General features: G+C 37.6%; 1 protein-coding gene across 1 annotated transcript in view; it reads right to left on the minus strand.

The window, feature by feature from the left end:
- The window catches only part of ksr2 (kinase suppressor of ras 2), a 109120-nt gene that overhangs the window by 65883 nt on the left and 22675 nt on the right, over positions 1 to 20562 (minus strand). Inside the window, exons 4-5 of the mRNA XM_085426268.1 lie at positions 13430 to 13465; positions 11163 to 11664 (exon numbers count right to left, since the gene is read on the minus strand). Of these exons, the coding sequence (XP_085282394.1) occupies positions 11163 to 11664; positions 13430 to 13465 (538 nt within the window). The remainder of the gene's footprint in view (positions 1 to 11162; positions 11665 to 13429; positions 13466 to 20562) is intronic.

The raw sequence follows: 20562 nt of genomic DNA on the forward strand, positions 1-20562 counted from the left end.
TGAACCTAAAGAACAAAAACAGACTTCAAGATATAGTTACAATGTATCGTAAAATCGCACATGTGAACCTGAATGATCTTCCTCATCTGTACAAGGCTGACACCTTGAAGAAGGTCCATTGTTTCTGGCTTTCCTAGGCACCCTTATAAAAAAACAAAAAACAAACAAACAAACAAAAAAACCTTTTCCTTCCACCTTGTTGCAGATACTTGTATGCCAATGCACAGGACAGACTCAAAAGCTCATTTGTCCCAACTTCCAAAGTTACTTGAATAACTCATTATGTTCTCAATATTAATGTTGTTTTTTGGTCTATATTTACCACTTGTTTATTGCATTTTGCTTGATGTGTGTGTGATCTGGCTGTATAAAGAATTCCTCCTTGACAGATATCCTTGAACCATCTCTAGGGTTTACAGAGAATGGTCTAAAAAAGCGAAAGCATCCAGTGAGCAGCAGTACTCTGGGCAAAAATGTGTCTGTTGATGCCAGACACTAGGGAGAAATGGTCAAACTGCTTCAAGCTGATAGGTAGGCGACAGCAAATCAACTAGCCACTTAATGTAAAACCAAGGTTTGCAGAAGAGGATCTGTGAATGCACGACACATGGGGCTACAGCAGTAGAATATCACATGAGTTCAGCTAACAGCAGGAAACTAGGCTACAATTCATAATAATCAAAACTGGACAATACACATGGGAAAAAATTGATGAGTCTCAATTTCTGCTGCAAAATTCATATGGTAGGTTCAATATTTGTGTGTGTGTATCTATCCTGCCTTGCTCAAGCTGCTGATGGTGGAGTATTGTTGTGGGAGATGTTTTCTTGGCACACTTTGGGACCCTTAATGCCAACAGAACACTGGTTAAATGCCAGAGTCTTCAGGAATATTGTTATAGACCAGTTCCATCATTTTATGACCACAGTGGACCCAACCAATGTACCACATCACAAAGCTTAAATCATCTCTGAGTCATTTCACTATATTGAATAGTGACAATTTAGTTTACTGTAGTCAAATGGCCTCTACAGTCACTAGATGTCAGTCCAGTAAAGCAGCGGTCCCCAACCACTTTTGCGCCACAGACCATTTTATGTCCGAGAATATTTTCACAGATCAGCCTTTAAGGTGTCGCGGATTAATGCAACAAAGTAAAACTACCAAAAAAAGATTTATTCATAACACACGGGAAAAGACCCAAGGAAACCGAGTTAACGATAAAACACGATAACAAAATAACGATACAAACCCTGAAAACCATAAATTTCACACCGAAGCCTCAACTCTCGTGACCCAGTACCAAATGATTCACGGACCGGTACCGGTCCATGGGCCGGGGGGTGGGGTCTGCTGCAGCAACACACCTTTGGAAACAGGAGACTGGCATCATGGATGCACAGCCAAAAACATATCAATCAACTCTGTGATGTTAACATACCAGTATGGATGAAAATCTCTGAGAACTGTTTACTGTGACTTGTTGAATCTCTGTCACAAAGAACTGAGCAGTTCTGAAGGCAAAAAAGGGTATTTTCCCACATTCCCCCTTTTATCCAGTATCTCTTTGTAATAAATGCAAAGATACTATAAAATATAATCTATATTATCTTTAAATCATTATTATTTGATAGCGGTAACAATTTAGGTGTCTCAATTTAACAGTGACAACAAGAAGATCCAGGTAAAAGACATTAAATAGTGATTAGAACACTTGAGATGTGTGTGTAAGCATCACCTACAATGTTTGTGGAAGTCTGTGTTTTCAGTCAGGTCAGTAGAAACTGATTGTAAAAACCAGCTCTCACATTTCAAAGTCAGATTTGTATATGAAGGGGCAAATGATGGAGTCATTAAAAATGATTACCTAGCTGACAAGATGTTAAGTATGCTAACACGAAAAATGTAATTATCTATGTCTGTCTCTCAAGGATATATGTGCACGACGAGGCCGATTGAAAAAGAAAATTCAGAAACCTCTGGTGAGCCACTCTTTTTGATATGTAATTTAAAATTGATTTTGATGCTGCACATATTCAATCATGTCACGTAAGGTTAACAGTGGTTTGATGGCAATTTACCAGCAACACTAGGAGTCATTTCAGTTATCACAGCAAAACAAACAGTAATATTGCCACTGTATTGATACAGCGGTGCTCTTTAACCCTCTCCGTGGAAAATTCTGTCTTGAAAAATGGGTTTCCAAGCTGCATGTGTTGACATCAAGTACACATTATTTGACAGACAGGCAGCATATTATGGTTTCTACAACCCCAAAGCTAAAAAAAAAAAAAAAAAAGAAGTTAGGGCATGAAGAACAATGTCAATAAAAACAGAATGAAATGATTTACAAACCTCATAAATTCATATTTTAAACATAAAGGAACACAGAATACATTAAATGTTTAAACTGAGACATTTTACTCTTTCATTAAAAATATTAGCACATATTGAATTTGAAGAGAGCGATACGTCTCAAACAACACATTGGGGCCCTCAGGCTGCACTGCATAAAAATGGGCACGGTTCTGTCATGGAAATCAGTGGATAGGCTCAGGAGCTCTTCCAAAAATCACCACTGCTGAAAGTTATATACAGGTTTTACAGCAACATATGCTTTAATCCAGATAGTAGGGGGAAGGCCTTGCATAACATATACTATATGTCTTGCATGTTTCAGCAAGACAATGCTAAACCACATACTACATCTATTACAACAGCATGGCTTAATAGTGGAAGGGTCCACATGCTAAAATGGTCTGCTTGCAGTCCAAACCTTTTACCAAATTAAAACTGTTTGCATATCACAAAACAAAAAATACAGCAAAGAAGACTCAGGACTGAGCAGTGAAAATTCTCTATCAGTAAAGAATGGGATAATATTCCTTTCGCAAAAGTCCACTGGTCTCTTCATATCCCAGATGTTCAAACAATCTGAAAGAACAGAGGATGCTACATAGGTGTAAATATGGCCATGACCCAACTTTTTGCAGATGTGTTACTTCCATTGATTTCAAAATGTCTTGCTGGACTGTCTCACTGACATAAAATTGTGGATGCTGTTACATTTTTTAAATGTGAATCAGTGAAAAACAGAAGGGGTACTCTATTCAGACCTTCTGAACTTCACTCTGGAAAATTCCCAAACATCCTTGCAAGGGTGTGAGGCTGCTTTTTCACAGCTGTTTCACATTTGAAAAACAAAGAAATGCTGTTTAATATAAATTGTGAAGGATAAGAAGTTTCTCTCCTCTGCTTACTTCACTTCATCCACCCTTGCTTATTGGAATAGCCTCTTGTCCACAGTTTGTTCAAAATGTGGCAGCTCGACTCCTGACAGCCACAGGCAAACAATACAATATTTTGGCCCTTTTACACTGGCTCCCAGTGTGTTTTTGAATAGATTTTAACATTTTTAAGTGACTAAATGGGTTAGCATCTCCCTATCATTCTGATCTTTTAACCAAGTGTGCTCCTTTAAATTAGGACCTTACATCTTCAAAACTATTTTTTTGAACATAGAACATGGGTTTATGAGATATGCAAATCATTGCATTGTTCAGTTTTTATTTACATTTTACACAAGTCCCAAAGTTTTTAAACTGGTAATGTATCTAGCTGGGAGGTTAATTCATTTTGTATTTTGATCATTTATTTATTTATGTCATGTCTAAAGCAAGAAACTTGCAAGGAAACATCTGCTCGTGATGATAAAAAGCAGCATAACAAATGAAAATTAATATTAGCACTGTATTCTTCTACTCTATATGCATATTTATTGTACACTGTTGTACATAGTGTACACTGAATGACTCCGACAAATTTCAAACTAATTACTTCCCTAATCCCCCTAAACTTGGCACCATCCCTGGACTCAGCATATTTTTTTATGCTAAGAATAAACTCATTAATTATTGGAGAGGGAATACGTTTTGCTACTTTGTAGTCATCACAAATTAATATAGAAGAGAAAAAAAAGCTGTAAACAGGAGAGTTTACTGTAAAACTAATATATCTACTTGAACTCTTCTTGCTTCGGGCGATTGTTTTCAGCTTGAACAACTGTTTTGGTTTGCTCACTAAGATATCTGTTTTCAAAAAGTGAAACAAATGCAAAAAATGTTTTAGGGCTAAATATGATGTCAATGTAGATCTGAACTTTTTCACGGTAATAGAAAGGTCACTTCTTTTTAAGTACCATGCTTATCATGCATTAACTGTCATGATTATTCTACTTGTTAAATTCATGCCTGAAGATCTATTTGTACATTACACTGATAAAACAGAGCCGTAGCCGTAGATACAAAAGAAGAAAAGGTATCTGTTCAACATCTGTCTCCAAAGATGTGAAGAGACATTACATGATTTTCATTGTGTCTTCATTTTCCATTAAAGCAGTGTTTCTCAAATGGGAGTAACATACAGTCTATTTGGGCTGCTGGTACCACTCAGCACCCCCTATTTTATGATAAATACTGAAAAAAAATCAAACATACATAGTCCTAAAATATTCAAACTTTAATTTGTTCAACCAGTCCCTGGTTTCAATTCAACTCTTAGGTCTCATAATCTGTCATTTACTAAAAAACCTCGAAGAAGAAAAACATGAGCAAGTCACTTTTTAGTATTTAATCACCACAGTAATTGAATTTTCATTCAAACGAAGCAGCAATACAGGTGAAAATACAAAGAAGTAATCCACATCTGTGTCCTTTTCTCTACCCTGTGCCTGGAAAAGAGTTTGATCGCTCAGTTACCTCCCTGCCGTAGACTGTGACAAAATTAGTTTGAAACATGGGCTTTTGCTTCACTGCAGATCTGATACAAAATCTTTGGGCACCTGACTGAAGGTCAGACAGACCGAAACGTAATTTAATTAATACTCTAGCAGTAAGCGAGACAGTGTGTGGGAGTTCCATTTGATTGCTTTTATGAAGTGCAACTTATCGGAAAGACTTATTTAAATGCAACTACAATGTCATCTTAGTGTCACTGCATGATGCCAAAAGACTGGTTTGAACTGAATTTAGTGATGTATTTTAAACATTTTCAATGCAGCATTTAATTGGGGTTTTTTTGTGCTTGTTTGTTTGTTTGTTTTAAATAAATAATATAAAGGCTTTTTTTTCTCAAAAAAGCTTTAGTAGTTGGAGGAAGTTCTTTGTATTCACAGAACAATTATTAAATGTCTGTGAGCAGTGCCTCCCTAGTCTTTTATTTGCATAATGAAATTATTACCTTAATTAAGACGTGTTTCTATTTAGCTTGATATCATTTACACATTAACACATCTGCCTGTTTTTGATACACGCTTTTTCATTTTGTGGCTTCCTTTTGCAAAACAAAAGTCTCTTCTTGGAGACAACAGCTGCAGCCATATTTAAAGACACAACATTGTTGTTTGTCCATGAACGGCACACATTTTTTGATCTAATGGCCTATTAGCTGAAAAACTGTCTGCGGAATGCAAAAGTGTTGAATCTGTTAAAATGCAAAACACTTATTTTCCATCCTTAATTCTTCTTGGAAGGTAATGTTTATATCACTGTTGAGCCATACCTCTTAGCAAAACGATTCTCTGTAATGTTAATGAGTTGGTTTTCTAATAATTCTGCTTTGAATCGACACCTCATTAGCATCCTTAGAGCTTTCTGTTTTTTAAGCTGCCAAAAATGACCTTATTACCAGTTGAAAACGCCTACAAGTAAAGGCAGTGAGCAGCTAGCAAGCTATCTGCATCAAGAGACACAGGACAAAATCACTTCTACACAAGACTGAATATATTTGGACTAGCACTTGACAGGTGGTGAGAAAGAAGACTCCAATTTCCCCAAAAGGAGAAAGTTTCCCTCTCTCATGCATTATGACTTGCAAAATTGGCAGCGGTTTCATTCCAGGGTGAGAGTTTCTTGAATTCATAGATACACATCGGTAAGGAGGCAATTTGCTCATTATTTCTATGGAGGGATAGAAACCATCCTGTGGTTCACTGCAAGCTGAAAGGAAAACACATTATCACACAGACAAACACATTAAACCAAGAAGGACAAAGCTATCAAGCAGAAGACGAGCGTCCACACCAGCAGACCACAGTATTTGCTGAGCTTTTCGATGAAAAAAAGCATTCGGAATCAATTTTCAAGCCATGATTGCAAAAATGTCAGTATCTCAAACCTATCGTGTGAAAAAATAAAAAACGTGGAAATGGAGGCTAATATACATTAGAAAGGATATGAAGATGCTTCGAAAGCCAACTTTAGAGAACGTGTACAATGCAAAAACATTTCTAAATGATTTTAGATGATATATATGCCAAAAAAGAATAACACTAAACATATCTTGAAATTGAAAGCACTCAGATATTAATATAACTTTGCTTTCACACTGTGATGACGACAACACACCATGAACATGAGTGGAAAAATGCTGAAAGCCGAATATGATTACTTTCCATTCATATCCATGTTTTATCTCCTTTTTAAAATCTTTATCTCTGAGTTAATGGTCATAGTTGATTGCATCCAAGATAAAAAATTTAAAAAAAGATAGCAAGAGGAACTCTTCACATTTTCACACATTGAAACCCCCCTTATCTATCATATCGTATCTGTCAAAACCAAACTCGAGTTTTCTTTCAACAAAGTATGGGGGGGGGGGGCAGTCTTGCACATTCAGCTGCACTGTCTTTGTGCAGTGATAATCAGAAATTAGATAATGAGAAATTAGCCCATATCTCATTAAGATGAAGGGAGAATAATGTCTCTTGGGGTCAGAGGGTAATCCCTGCCTATTGCGTCCTGGCCACATTGCCAGGCAATTAAGCACAAGAAAATGAGAACCCAAGGAGCACTATGCACTTATTAAAATCCTAGTAACAGGGGGCAATGTGGGAAGTATGGAAAGAGCATAGCAAAAAGCTTTTTATTTAGCTTAAAAAAAAACCCAAAAAACTTCTGTGATATTTTACGTATTTTTATCAAGGTTTTTCCCTCTGGTGGAATATTTGTAAGATTCTCATCTTCCCAAATCTTTAAGTGAAAAACCACATGACGAATCGTGATGCAGCATTTAAGAAATAATCAAACTGTATGATTCAGTCTTCAGTCTCCTTTGCATCAAGGAAGAGAAAAACAAACTGACACCTACTACTTCCTTGCACAGACATAAAAGAAACAAGAGACGCCAGAGACGAAAAACCAACCTGATGCTTGCCAGCACCATTCTGCATCCAATTATGATGTATTAGGAGAGGTACTAAGCTATCAGAGAAGCCAGCAAATCTGCCCTGTCTCAATGAGTTGCAACATTTCCAGGCATACATTTTCCATTGATTAGAGTGGCTCAATTCACAGTCTGCAGTTTATCACTGCTTTGGGACCGGTAATCAATTCTCTAATGCCGTTTGAGCCTATTCACTGGAGCTATGATCCAGTCGTCACCAAGCAGATACACACATACACACAGCCATGCCCACTGATATTGTGGATGTAGCCCTGTGTACATCCAGGCCCACACCACATATAACCCAGATGGCCATCATAAAAGCAGAGGACAGCTCTAAAATATTAACTTACCAAGTGTAGCAGTGATGGGGCACTGTCATCTAATGGTATTATCAAAATGAGTGCAGCTCTCCTGAGGCAGACTCTGGTTCCTGATTACCAAGCAGTGGTGGACCCTGTTTGTGACCAAATCTGATCAGCATAGCACCAGACATAGGGAAGGCCAGTCAGGAACTCAGCCCGAAGGCCCCTTATCTCTACCGACAGGCCGGTGGTCCTTTATAGGCAATGATGTCCTCCCAGGAATTAATCTGATTGGGGTCTGGTGGAAGATTAAGTTCCAGTAAAACTGCTAAAGGAAAGGTATGGTCCTAACCTCCCTTCTAAGCCATTCCTTTCTTGGATCAGAATGAATTACATTTTGAGACTTTGTACAGAGCAGAGGGAGGACAGGACTGCATCTCTGAATGTTTGCTTCAGGCAGGGCTTCAACTGAAATTAACTGACCACCGCTACCTTAGACTATTATCACTGAGATCATTTTTACACTGAAACAATTTGGTGAAATAGAAGCCATGAAGCTTCAAACCTAAATTAAAACAAAGCCTTACCTAATTCTGCATTTGATCCATCATCATCTGCCTTGCAAACAAAATATAATATTAACATTCCTCTCCTGGTACTGATTAAATCCCTAAAACCCTATCACAGGTTTTCACATTTGTGAAAATAAATACTTTTAAATGGCTTAGATGTAACACTGCCCCTCTGCCTTTATCAGTTTAAGTAGATGTGTGAATATGCAACATTATCAATTCTTTTATCTCCTATGGTATCATACAGCTTCAAATTTTGACTGTCTATAAAACAGCATAATATAGTTTTGAAACCCATATCATTTGTATCTGTGAATTATATCTGACAATCAAGAAATCATTGAAATAGGACCAAGTGAAGTAGACTAAAAGATACTCAAAAGCCAGACATTATGGCGGGGTCAAAGGAAATTCAGGAAGAAATGAGAGATACAATAATTTACAGCAATTCTGCAAAGATGAGTGGGCCAAAATTCCTCCACAGCGCTGTAAAAGACTCATTGTCAGTTCTTGCAAACAAAGGGCCATGTAGGTTTGGATTTATTTCCCCCCTTACTAAATAAACGTCTTCATTTAGAAACTGCATTTTGTGTTTACTCGTGTTATCTTTGTATAATATTTACATTTGTTTGATTATCTGAAACATTTAAGTCTGACAAACATACAAAAAAAAATACTGAAAACACTTCAGGTGCCATATAATGACACATGTAGGATCTTGGTCAGACTTTCAAGATAGACAGCTGCAATCCATATGTTTTTGACTAGTAAGCTTAGTATATAGGTTTGGATGCGCCAACTGTGACTTCACCACAGCCTCATAAGCATTTAAACTGGCGCACAGGGCACACTGGACTCTTCCCCTGAATGATAGGTGTTGCTACTCGGAAACAAAAAATAGCAGCAGAAGAAGTCAACACAAAGCAAAGCAAGTCATAGACTCATATTGCTTCATGAAGGTAACAAAAATCAAGAAGTGCATGACAAACCAAAACAACACCAAAATGCAGTGTGCAGCAGCTGCAAGTGTATACTAGGTGTAAAGTCCCTTCTTTTCATGCTGTGCTGAAAACTGTTGTGTAAAAGTTTCAATTACCGTATTTTCCGCACTATAAGGCGCACTTAAAATCCTTTAATTTTCTCAACAACAAAAGATCGACAGTGCACCTTATAATCCGGTGAGCCTTATGTATGAATTCTATGCTTACAGACCTCGAACCGATTTTATGTGGTACACATTCTGTCAAAAAATGTTTTAGTATGACTTTGGGAAGTTACGAAGCTGCACCGCTTGATGGATTGTCGGAGCATTACGGCTCCATAGTCAAGAGCCTCGCAGAGTAATCTGGGTCCAAAACTCAGTCTGCTTCAGGTCCCAAAGTTAAACGAGCAGTGGCATCACTGAGAGTTAAATACTGTCTAAATTATTTCATCTTTAATAAAATGATCAGTGTTGCTGCTTTACCAGGTGTAACAATGAAGTTTAACATCCAGGCATCCATGAAAACAGAATTTATTAAATTTAACGGCGTTAGAAGTTAGCAGAAAGTTAACTCGCTAGTTTCCATACAGCAAAATCTCCAGTGTTAAATTAACACTGGAGAGTGTCTATATGGGTCCACACCTCTGAGTGTTAAATACAACACTGTTGAGTGTTAAATTAACACTTTTGACAGTGTTATATGTTTAAAAGTAACCTAGTCAGTTTTGAAGATTAGCAAAGACTAACACTGAGCAGTGCTGATTTTCTAACACTGGAATATTTCTAACATTTTGAGTTATTTTCCAGTGTTAGAAAATCAGCACTGCTCAGTGTTAGTCTTTGCTAATCTTCAAAACTGACTAGGTTACTTTTAAACATATAACACTGTCAAAAGTGTTAATTTAACACTCAACAGTGTTGTATTTAACACTCAGAGGTGTGGACCCATATAGACACTCTCCAGTGTTAATTTAACACTGGAGATTTTGCTGTGCACCTAAACATGATCTCACTGAGAGATTTCTGAAAAAATTAAAACGTACAGCTCTGCTATCACTTCCAACATACATGAAGACAGAAAACTAAACAGCAGTGATGTTTGTAGGGTTACTGAAATTGGACTAGCTGGTATATAATGATGTGCTACATGATCGCTCGCACACAGCTATGTTAGCATAACATAAACAGTGAAGCTGGAGGAATAATGCTAACTTTTTTCCACTCAATAAAAGTTAACGTGAGGGTTCCCGATGGTCAGGAACAAATGCAATCGCATGGCAGGATGCTGTAAACGGACCAAACTTCAGTCAAGAGAACAAGTGAGATAATCCATCCACAATACGAGGTTAGTCATTAATATACTGCAACAACATGGGAATAGAGCAGCTGCGAGAGAATTCAACATTAATGAATCAATGGTACGGAAGTGGAGGGAGCAAGAAGAATGAGTTGAGTAAAATTTGACTTATCTGACTGTTTTGTTTCGCTTAATGTGCCTTATAATGCGGTGCGCCTTATGTATGAAAACAGTGCGTCTTCTAATCCAGTGCGCCTTATGGTCCGAAAAATACAGTGATTCATTCCATAAATGTGGTAATAATAACTCATAAAGGAATTGCCTATTTGTGTTTTAATCACAGATGGTTACATTTTGTTATTGTCTTTATGTTGTTTCTGCTACTTTCTTATTTTTATTAGGGTAAACTATAGTGTCTAAAGTAAAGTCACAGGCAAAAATTATATATTTAATAATACTTTCATTCAGTGGATTAACTTGACATAAATCAGCCCTTAATTGTTTATTGTTTAGTCACAGAATTCTTTAAATGATATTTAATCCTTGGTTCTAATGCCCAAAACTTCCATATAGAGGCTCATTTGCAAACATTCCAAAAAAACACTTTGGAATACATTAATAACATTTAATTTGTTTTTTCCCATGGTTTGGGAATGATAAACGTAAATACCAACTTCTGAAGCCTAGAAGTAAAATAACCTCTGTATTCACTCAAAAACACACACAGTGCTCCAAAATGGCTGCCACTATTTGCCATTAAAAATCCAGAGAAGCACAAAACTTACTTTGGTGTCTGTGTGTCATCCAAGCGGTTCCCCAGCTGGAACTCATGGGATTTGCTGCGGTGCAGAGCGGTGAAGCCTGGCAAAAGATGGATAAGTTTGCGGCTTGGCGGAGGTGGTGTTCCTGGGGCCTTCACCTTATTCCTTCGCCGCATGGGAGGAGTGCCAGGTGGGGTCATGGTGTTGACCACCAAATGAGTCCGAGGAGGGGTGTGACCAAAATGCCTCTGGCGGGGTGATGGGGGCAGGGAGCGATGACCAGAGTCCAAGGGAGGGAAGAGCCCTGAAGAGGGGCTGTCGACAGTGAGTCGATCGGCATACAAAGGGGGGGCCAGGGCCTGTGGGCTGTGGCACATGTGCTGGTTGTACTTGGACTGGACTTTGGGGCTTTGAGAGAGCTGGAACCGAATCCACTGACTGGCCTCTGGCTGGCACACCGGAGTGTTTTCTTTGCCAGATTCTGATGTGGGCCACTGAATGGACCAGTCCTGTTTGGTCTGGCTCCCTGTTGAAAGTCCACAAAGACAGAGACAAACATCTGGTTGTAACATGTTGCTAAAATACATTTTTCACAATTTTACAAAAATAACAAAATAACATATTTTAGCTGCACGTAGTGGTTTCAACTCATGCAAATAGTTTTGGTTTCGTTTGTCCAGGTGTGGAGATATCCGTCTACAATTCAATATCCACCTACAGTACTGTACGAAAGTCTTGAGCCGTCCCTCAATTCTTTATTTTTTGCTGGGAAAAAGTGGAATAGGTGCAGTGATTCATTGACTCATCCAACAACGAACATCAAAAGATATAAGGCAAAAACAGAGTTTGTACAAATAAAACAAGCTTCATGTTCATTCTTCAACCCAGCCTGAACTCTCTTAAGCAGTTAGTCTTCAGGAATAGTTCTCCAGGCTTCTTGAAGGACATTCAAAGCTCTTTTGTGGATGGTGACTGCTTTTTGCTCCACTCTCACACTTCTTCAGTAATGTTGAGCTCTGGGCTCTGGAGAGGCCAATCCATGTCTGATAATGTTCCATTGTGTGTATTTCTATCCAGGTATGCTTTTACTGCTTCGGCAGTATGTTTGGGATCACTGTTATGATGAAAAATAAAGCTGATATATAACAGCTCTAAGGCCATGTTCAGAAGGTACTGCATGTTGGCTCAAAATCTGAATGTACTTTCCGCATTCATAATTCCAAAAAACATTAAATACACCACTGGCTGAAACGCAGCCCCAAACCATGACAGAGTCTCCAACATGTTTATAGACGGCTGTAGACACTCACTCTTGTACCTCTTTCTTGACTCGCTCTGTACCTCTAACAATTTGAGTTAACGTGTTCAAATTCTGTTGCCACTGAACTGATGACTCTGTCAGGTCTTGTGCTTTCCTGGATTTTTTCCTATTTCCTTACATGACTGTATGTACTTTTGTGTACTTAAGTACAAGAACTTCGCTGAAAATGAGTGAAAAAAACAGCCAATTTAAAGATCTTCAAAAAAAAAAAGACCCTGAATAACTATAGCTTAAGACCATTCTTAAAAATCACTAAAAACTCCATGGAAAAAACAAAGGTTTGAGGGGTGACTCATGACTTTTGCATAGTACTGTGTGCAATATATTTTACATGGAATAATAAATGGAATTCTGTTCATGTTTCTCACAGCTTTGTAAAAGACTACCCATGAAAAACTAAAATGCAACATTGCTCTGCAAAACAAAAAATACTTACATTTTTTTTAAATGAACCCAAAACTAAAACTGTCTGTATATCAAGACACAACTTAGATTAAAGGAAGAAGTTATTTTTTTGTAATTTGAGCATTTTGCAATAAAATGGTGCAGTTAAACTAAGCACGTTCTTCGTGTGTGTGTAATACTAAAATATCCATAAGCATTTTTTGTCTTAATTGAAGCATTTGATGAAGTCCTAGGGCAAAGAATATATTTACAACAAGTTAACTGCATTAATCTGAGCAATGAAAAATACATTTTTTCCATTATCTGATGTGAGCACACGAGCAGCAGTGGTGTTCAAATATACTGGCGTGGAGCAGATTAAGCATCGCTTGATGGAGGAAGAGAATGAGAAATGGAAAAGTGCTCAAGAACAGAACAGGGCAAAGCTGCATGAGTTAAAACACAAGCTGACTTTTACTAAAACTAAACTTTCAGCTGAATGACAGAGAAAGATCAACAGAGAAAAAAATACTTGAAAGTGAGCAGCCAAAATGAGTGTTTTTGAGTTCAGATGACAATACTTTACCTCCATTATTGTGCAATTTATCCTCCTCAAGTTGTTCTTCAGAAAGAAACAAAAAAGGAATGTGTTTATTGATCTGGAAGAGAAACGACTGAAATAGTGTGCAGTATTCTATCCGTCTATCTACACAACCAAATGCACAACCAAAAGGCTATTTAGAAAAACAAAACATAAAGTACAATTGATCTTGGGTACATCGAAGCAGATGCAGCATCTCATGCATGACTGAGTGTGCACAAACTTGACCTCACAGTTTTAAAAAAATGTTTTTGACCGTCAAGCCACCATTAATGCAAATTTTCTGTCAACAACCCCATACTCTCTTCTTTTTGTGTGCCTTTTTTTTTTTTCTTCCATCTGACATTGTCTCTAAGGAACTATAAGCAATGCAAATGCACACACTTTCACAATGGCAACATCAAATGAACCATGAAAATATCAGCAATAAAAAGTCCCAGAAGAATTGCAAAAGTTAGAGGAGGGTGGGGGCGATGGGGGTAGTGAGCAGCTTTTCTATAATGTTATGAAGAAGATGCTGGAAGAAATGATGAGTTATGGGAAGAGACAACTGAAGACACAAGAGTCCTGATATATGGCAAGTTTCAAGGGTGTCATTTTTTTTCTTTAAATATTTTCATTTGTTCTGCATCTGAGAATTTTTAATAGTTGCTAACACATCACCACCCTACAGAGAGCTGGTTCCACAGGAGAGGGATCTGGAAGATAAAGGCTCTTCCTCCTATTCAACTCTTAAATACCAGTACCCAAGAAACGGCAAGTAAACCAGCAGCGATCCAGAGTAAAAATCTGGTTAGATAAGATTTTTAGGGGTGAGTACAATAACCTCAGTTTTATCTAAATTTAGAAGCAGAAAAATTAGAGGTCATCCAGGTCCTCATGTCTTTAAGACATCCCTGCAGTTTAATAAATTGAGGTGTGTTATCTGGCTTCATAGATAGATAAAGTTAGATGTCATCTGCATAGCAGTGAAAATGTATGCTATGGCTTTTAATGACGGTATCAAAGGAAAGCATGTATGATGTAAAAAGAATAGGTCCCAGTACAGAACCCTATGGAGCTCTATAGTTAACCTTTGTGTGTGAAGAGTGTGTTAGATAGATATGATTCAAACCACAGCATCACTGTGCCTATAATCCCCATGGCGTTAATGCCGTTTCCCTATTGTAATGAGCTGTGAACCCTGATTGAAACTCCCCCCCCCAAAAAAAACTCCCCTGCTAATGATTTGTTCGATGCTTTAATGATTACTTAGATGCTTTAATGATTACCAGTTGTTTTTTTTTATGGTTAAAACCTTATTTGTGAAAAAATTCATGAGGTCATTACTAGTTAACGTTAAAGGAATGGTTGGCTCAACTGTGCTCTGACCTTTTGTCAGCCTGGCTAAAGAGAAACCTGGAGTTGTTCTTTTTTCTTCAATCAATGATGAATAGTGAGATGTTCTGGCTTTACACATGGCTTTTTTATAGAGCAACAAACTATTTTTGTCACGGGAATGGAACGGACTCAGGCGCAGACTGAGGTAGCACAGTTCAACGACACTTTATTAATCACACTGGTGCACTATATACACGTGAAGGGGGGGGAAACACCAGGGTCCCGGGGATCACTTGGCTGGGGAGACACACTTCTTCGCACTCGCTCTGCTCCTCGTCCAAACAGTCTCCACACAAGCAGCTCAGCTCACTCTCCTACTCACGGGGTCCAGGGGTCACAAAAGGGCTGATCCAGGTAAACCTGTTTACACAGACGAGGGTAAGTCGAAGGCAAACACGGGAACAGTAGAATCGCAAGGAAGCCAGGCAATACTAACGAGAGTTACTCAATATTCCAGCGACGAACAGCTCAGAGCCCCAGCCTTAAGAGCCAGAGAACTGCAATCCGCTCGAGATCAGCTGCAGGTGCGTGGGCCAAGGGCAGGAGCCCAATCAGAGCTCCGCCCAGGCAGACAGGTAGGAGAGACAGAGTGAGAGAAAAACAACAAACACTTGTGGCCACACTGGGCTGGCCGGGGAGGCACAGGGACCATGACAATTTTACCAGGCTTAATGGAGATCTTCTAAAATAGTGAGACACCATTTCCTCTCCAGATTATGAGTTATCTGCTTTAAGGTGTGTGTTTGAGAATTATATGTTTGAAGGAAATTATATCTATAAACTTAGTTACACACTTTAAGAAACATCTGCTGTGGCGAAATTTATATCCCATTGCTGAGTAATCCATTATTGTAAATGTACATGTTATTAGGAAATGATCAGACAAAAGCAGATTTTCTGGGAATACTGTTAACTTTTCAGTTTCTATGCCATATCTCAGAACAAGATCTAGAGCGGGATTAAAGTTATGGGTGGCTTCTTTTAAATTTTGAAAGATGACTATCTAGATGGATGTTAAAATCACAGACAATAATGTGTTTATCTGAGCTGACCCCTAAATCAGATAAAAACTCTGAGAAATCAGATTAAAAACTCTGAGTAAGCACCAGGTCAACAATACATAACAACAAATAAAACTGTTTTTTAAGTTTTCCAGTTACAGTGGACAAGGCTCAAAGTCAGGCTTTCAAATGAATTAAAACTCTGTCTGGGTCTTTGGTTGATTAATAAGTTAGAGTGAATGATTGTTGCCATGCCTCTGGTATGAAAACTTTTGGACCAAAAGTCCAGTTAATTACATTTTGAGCATGATTATCTTCTAGATTAGTGACCAACAGGTATTAAATCGCTGACCAATCAAATCGCTGTAAAATAGCTTCACCATTCGAGGAAAATCCCTTGGACTTCTGTGTATGGACAGCCGGAAAGTTTTTTAATAGCACCCAAAGTCTTTATGTTTCCCTAATGAACTTTGGTGATAAATATAGCTGAAACTGTTTTTTACTGTTAACTGTAAACAACTTTATAAAAATTGTATTGTTCTATAAAGATTCATCTTTGGTCCTAAAACAGGACACCTATATGTACTTGCTGATCTTACATCAAATTTACATTGAGACTAAGGAAACATTTGAATTCTGTTTTTTAGATTTATTGTTTTACTTTCTCTCAAACTGTTAAACACCACCAAAGCTGCAGGTGAAAAAAAACAAAACAATTTTCTCCTGTGTTTGAATGATAATACTGTGATATTGATACAGTAAGTCTGTTAAATAACCAGCCAGCCTTTTTTTTTTGGCTTTGAATGGGCTAGACTTTACTATAGTAGATCTTTAGCGGTCGTACTGAAGAAAACACATTCTTGCAGCACTTTTAACAGTAAACTGCTGCACACATTCATGCCACTGCTTTGTCTGCAGGAGCTGTGTTGGTGTTGCTTTCCATCTATATTATTTGTGTTATCTTTTCATATTTTTCATACAATATAGTTTTATCTTCTTCTGCAAAATCAGCTGATTTGATAAAAATATAGATCTACATTTGTATGGATTGGTCAGATGCCACCAGTGCCACTTCTTTCATGTTACCACGCACTGAGGTCCCTTTTTAGAAATATAACTACATGTCATGGAGAGGCGGATGGAAATAACAGTTATTGGTTGTATCTTGCTTGTTCACAATACAAAGTTCAAGGTTCTTTATTTGCCATTTGTGCATAAAACCCTCAGTCAAGGCAAATGGAATTCTTGTGTAGATCGCTCTCAGTCTGTATACTATAAACACAATAGCCATGTTACACATATATAGTTTTCTTTTTCACAGTTTCAGAGTTCTGACAATCCTTGCATAGACTGAATCAGTTCTAAAGATCTCTCTTTTACTTTTTATTGGTCAATATTTTTTTAGCCGTTGCGTGCTTTACTACTACTGCTATTTAGACTCTCAGCATAGTGCTTTAAATCAAAAGAACTAAAATTCTGCACAGAAAAAATAACCTGGATTGTTACTGTTCTCGTTCATTCATAGTTATTTTAACCAATTAAACTGGAGATAACAGAAGGTAAAGGCTAAACAACCAGTAATATGAATATATATATATATATAATAAATAATAATTTTATATTATATTTAAAAAAAACAGTGTCCCTGATTAGTTCCTGCTCTCTGGCTGACAATTATAATCAGGGAACCTGGTATTGTCTTGGTTGTCATAGAAACCAATTGGTTGTCAGCACTGCCTGGCACGTGGTTATGCATCTCCTGCACAGAATATGTTTCCGAGAACAATGGCAAATCCAAAACTATGATCAGAATATTTATCATGCTGTAGCTGCCTTTCTGCCCTCAGTGAGGCTGCCTGAAGATCACGCTTACATATATCTAAAGCCAGAATTCATAGCTGCAAAATCCTTTAGAAAGACAGGCTGTAAAGGAGTGCTCATCCACAGATGTTCCTCAATCATCCCTTCTTTATTAGCAGAAATAAAACCATGACAAGCCACTCAGAAGTGTAAAAATTCTGCTTGACCCAACATGAATAATCAAAGACCACCGATAGGTTTTATAGCTTACGGGTGAGAGACATTAGATAGCAGACTGGGGCTGATTGAAGGGTGTTTAATACCTTCGGACTGTCCAATTACCAAATAGGTAGCTTTTGGATATGCCAACATCGATGATTTAAATTACAATATTCCTTTTGGCAGTTATACTCTTGTGTAAGCCTGCCTCACTTAAAAAATACTTTTGACAGTGTTTATTAAGCTGATACCCAAGTGAAATTTCTCTGCATGAGAAGCAATGAACTTGAATCACACTAATAAAACTGTTGCTTCAAGTCCTGATTCAGTCCATGAAGCACACTAGTATCTTAGCAACAGCTTTAGCAAAATAGTAACAGGAGCTGACTGATGAATTTCTTGTTTCAGATCATCTCACCTAAGCAAAAGCCTGAGGCAAATCAAAAACAGCTCGCTGCTAAATTAGATGAAGAACACATACTGAGCGTAACCCCTTTGAGATCTGTGATTTAAGTTAATTTGTGTGTCTTGTGCTCGTTAGACAGTACATTTTTGAAGTTGCATTTCATGGAGAGTTTTGATATTAAAAATGCTCTTTATATAATATGTAATTAATAATTTAAATAACCCTAACTTCATGGGGCAAAAGGCATATCAACAAGACAATAACCTGCTGACATCAATGCTTTGCTATTCAATCGTTTTTCTGCTGAGGCTTTCTTCCAGTGCCCTTAAAACTGCATTATTTTATGGGTTTTTTATTATTTTATTACTAAACAAAACTATATTAACTGTGTGAAACTGTAAAATGATCAAAATATACTTTGAGCCACTTTTGATTCCCAATTGATGAAAATGAATTGATGATGATGATCTGAGCAATAAATCAGTGTCCAATTCTTAAGCCATCTTATAATATGAGAGACAGTCCTGGTTGATTTCTGCTTTCATTAGCTCTGAATGTCATAATGAGATCAGATATTCTCTTTCATTTGAGGCAAACAAAACCAGGGTAAGTTTTAAATGTGATTTGATTGGAAACTCTAAAGCTAATTAATAATTCTCTTCCTGGTTCTTTTGTTTTTACATGGTGCACATTCTCGCACTGTAATAATACTAAGGAGAGTATAGACTTATAAGTGCAGGTTGTTAGTGGCACTAGATGATAAGATTATACAGTGTGAGTAAAAAAATGTTTTACCATAGAATAAAAAGGGTTTTTTTCTAGTACACGTGGCCCCATTTTCATGAGCTCAAAATTAACTGGACAAGCTTACTGGACAAATTTAAACTCAAGAATTGTCTTTGATATATGGATGAAAATCCCTAGCAATCCATGGACACCCCTAAATGCTCTGTTTCATTTCTTGAGATGCTGCTCTCTTCCCCTCATTCTGGTACAAGTCAATCTTGGTCCTTCAAATTATTTTTTCAAAACTGTGCAGGTCTTTTTCGATGCTTTCTGATAAAATCTGATCTTTTTCTTGGGTGGTCTTCTTGTTCTTTGCACCTTGTAGCAAACTATTTGTAATTACATTCATGAAGACATCTCTTGATTGTAGATTGTGATAGTAACAAGCCAGCCTCTTCAAGCATGTGCTTTACTTGGTTAGACGTTGTGAATAATTCTGTCATTATGCACTTTAGCTGTCTTCAATGGTCTTTCAGGCCTTTCACTGTTGTAGAGTTGGCCAGTTTATTATTTTTTAAGACTGTCTTATACTGTTGATTTGGCCACTGCTTTGATACATCTGACAGGTTTATTTTGTTTTATCAGCCTCTGACTCTTTATATCTTATATTTAAAATTCCAATGAAAAGCTACAGATTAAAGTCTTTAAATCAAGCTCAGATTTTGTTAATTGAACACTGCCAATCGGCCAGTGCTCATCAGACCCAATACCTGTCATGATGCTGGATCTGTAACCCAGTGGTTCAGTATTTGGACAGTTTGAATCTGGTTGAAGTTCTGAATTCTGAGTTTAGTTATACTCTGAGTGACTTATGTTTAGTTTTCTTGTGCTTACAAGCTCTGATTAGATCGTTTAGGTCCTTTTGCATTTCCACTTTTGATGTCTCTCTGTCTCCTTCCTGCGTTCTTTGTATTTGGTCTGTCATGTCTATCACGTAGGATAAGTTCTGTCTGAATGTTTATTCATCCGTGTTCCAGTCGTGTCTCTCACTCCCTCTATTCCTTGTATTCTGTCAGGTCGTGTCTCATGTTTCCGGTTTTATTTTGATAGTCCCTTGTCTCGTGTTCAGTGTATTCAGTTTTTCTTCCTCCCTTTCTCGTTATATCTTGCCTCAGAATTGCTATTTATAGATAACAAATTCCTAAAAGGTGTATGTAAATGCATAAAAAGACAAAAGGCTCTTCCATAAGATTCCATAACCTTCTCGGGTTTAAAAAAAAACAAACAAACAAAAAACAAAACTTTCTTTATGGTCAGGCCTTTAGTTTAATGAGCCCTTTCTGTGTTTCACCCCTTTTATTAGCAGATGTTGGCCATGTTTATGCATAACTTCAGATGTAATTCTGGAGCCACATCATCATCAATCTTCCATTCTCTGCTCTCACCTGAATAACCCTGCATCTCCACATCAACTGTCGAGAAACTGCAGTGATTAATGCAAATAGCACGCCCCAACACCATTAATGGTGCGAGCTTAACACGTGGCGAGGCTTTGAGAAATGCAGATAACAGCCTCATAATTGGAC

The sequence above is a fragment of the Rhamphochromis longiceps genome, linkage group LG12 (assembly GCF_057381845.1).
Source record: "Rhamphochromis longiceps isolate RC_006_pf linkage group LG12, R_longiceps_female_GT1.1, whole genome shotgun sequence".
Classification (NCBI taxonomy): domain Eukaryota; kingdom Metazoa; phylum Chordata; class Actinopteri; order Cichliformes; family Cichlidae; genus Rhamphochromis; species Rhamphochromis longiceps.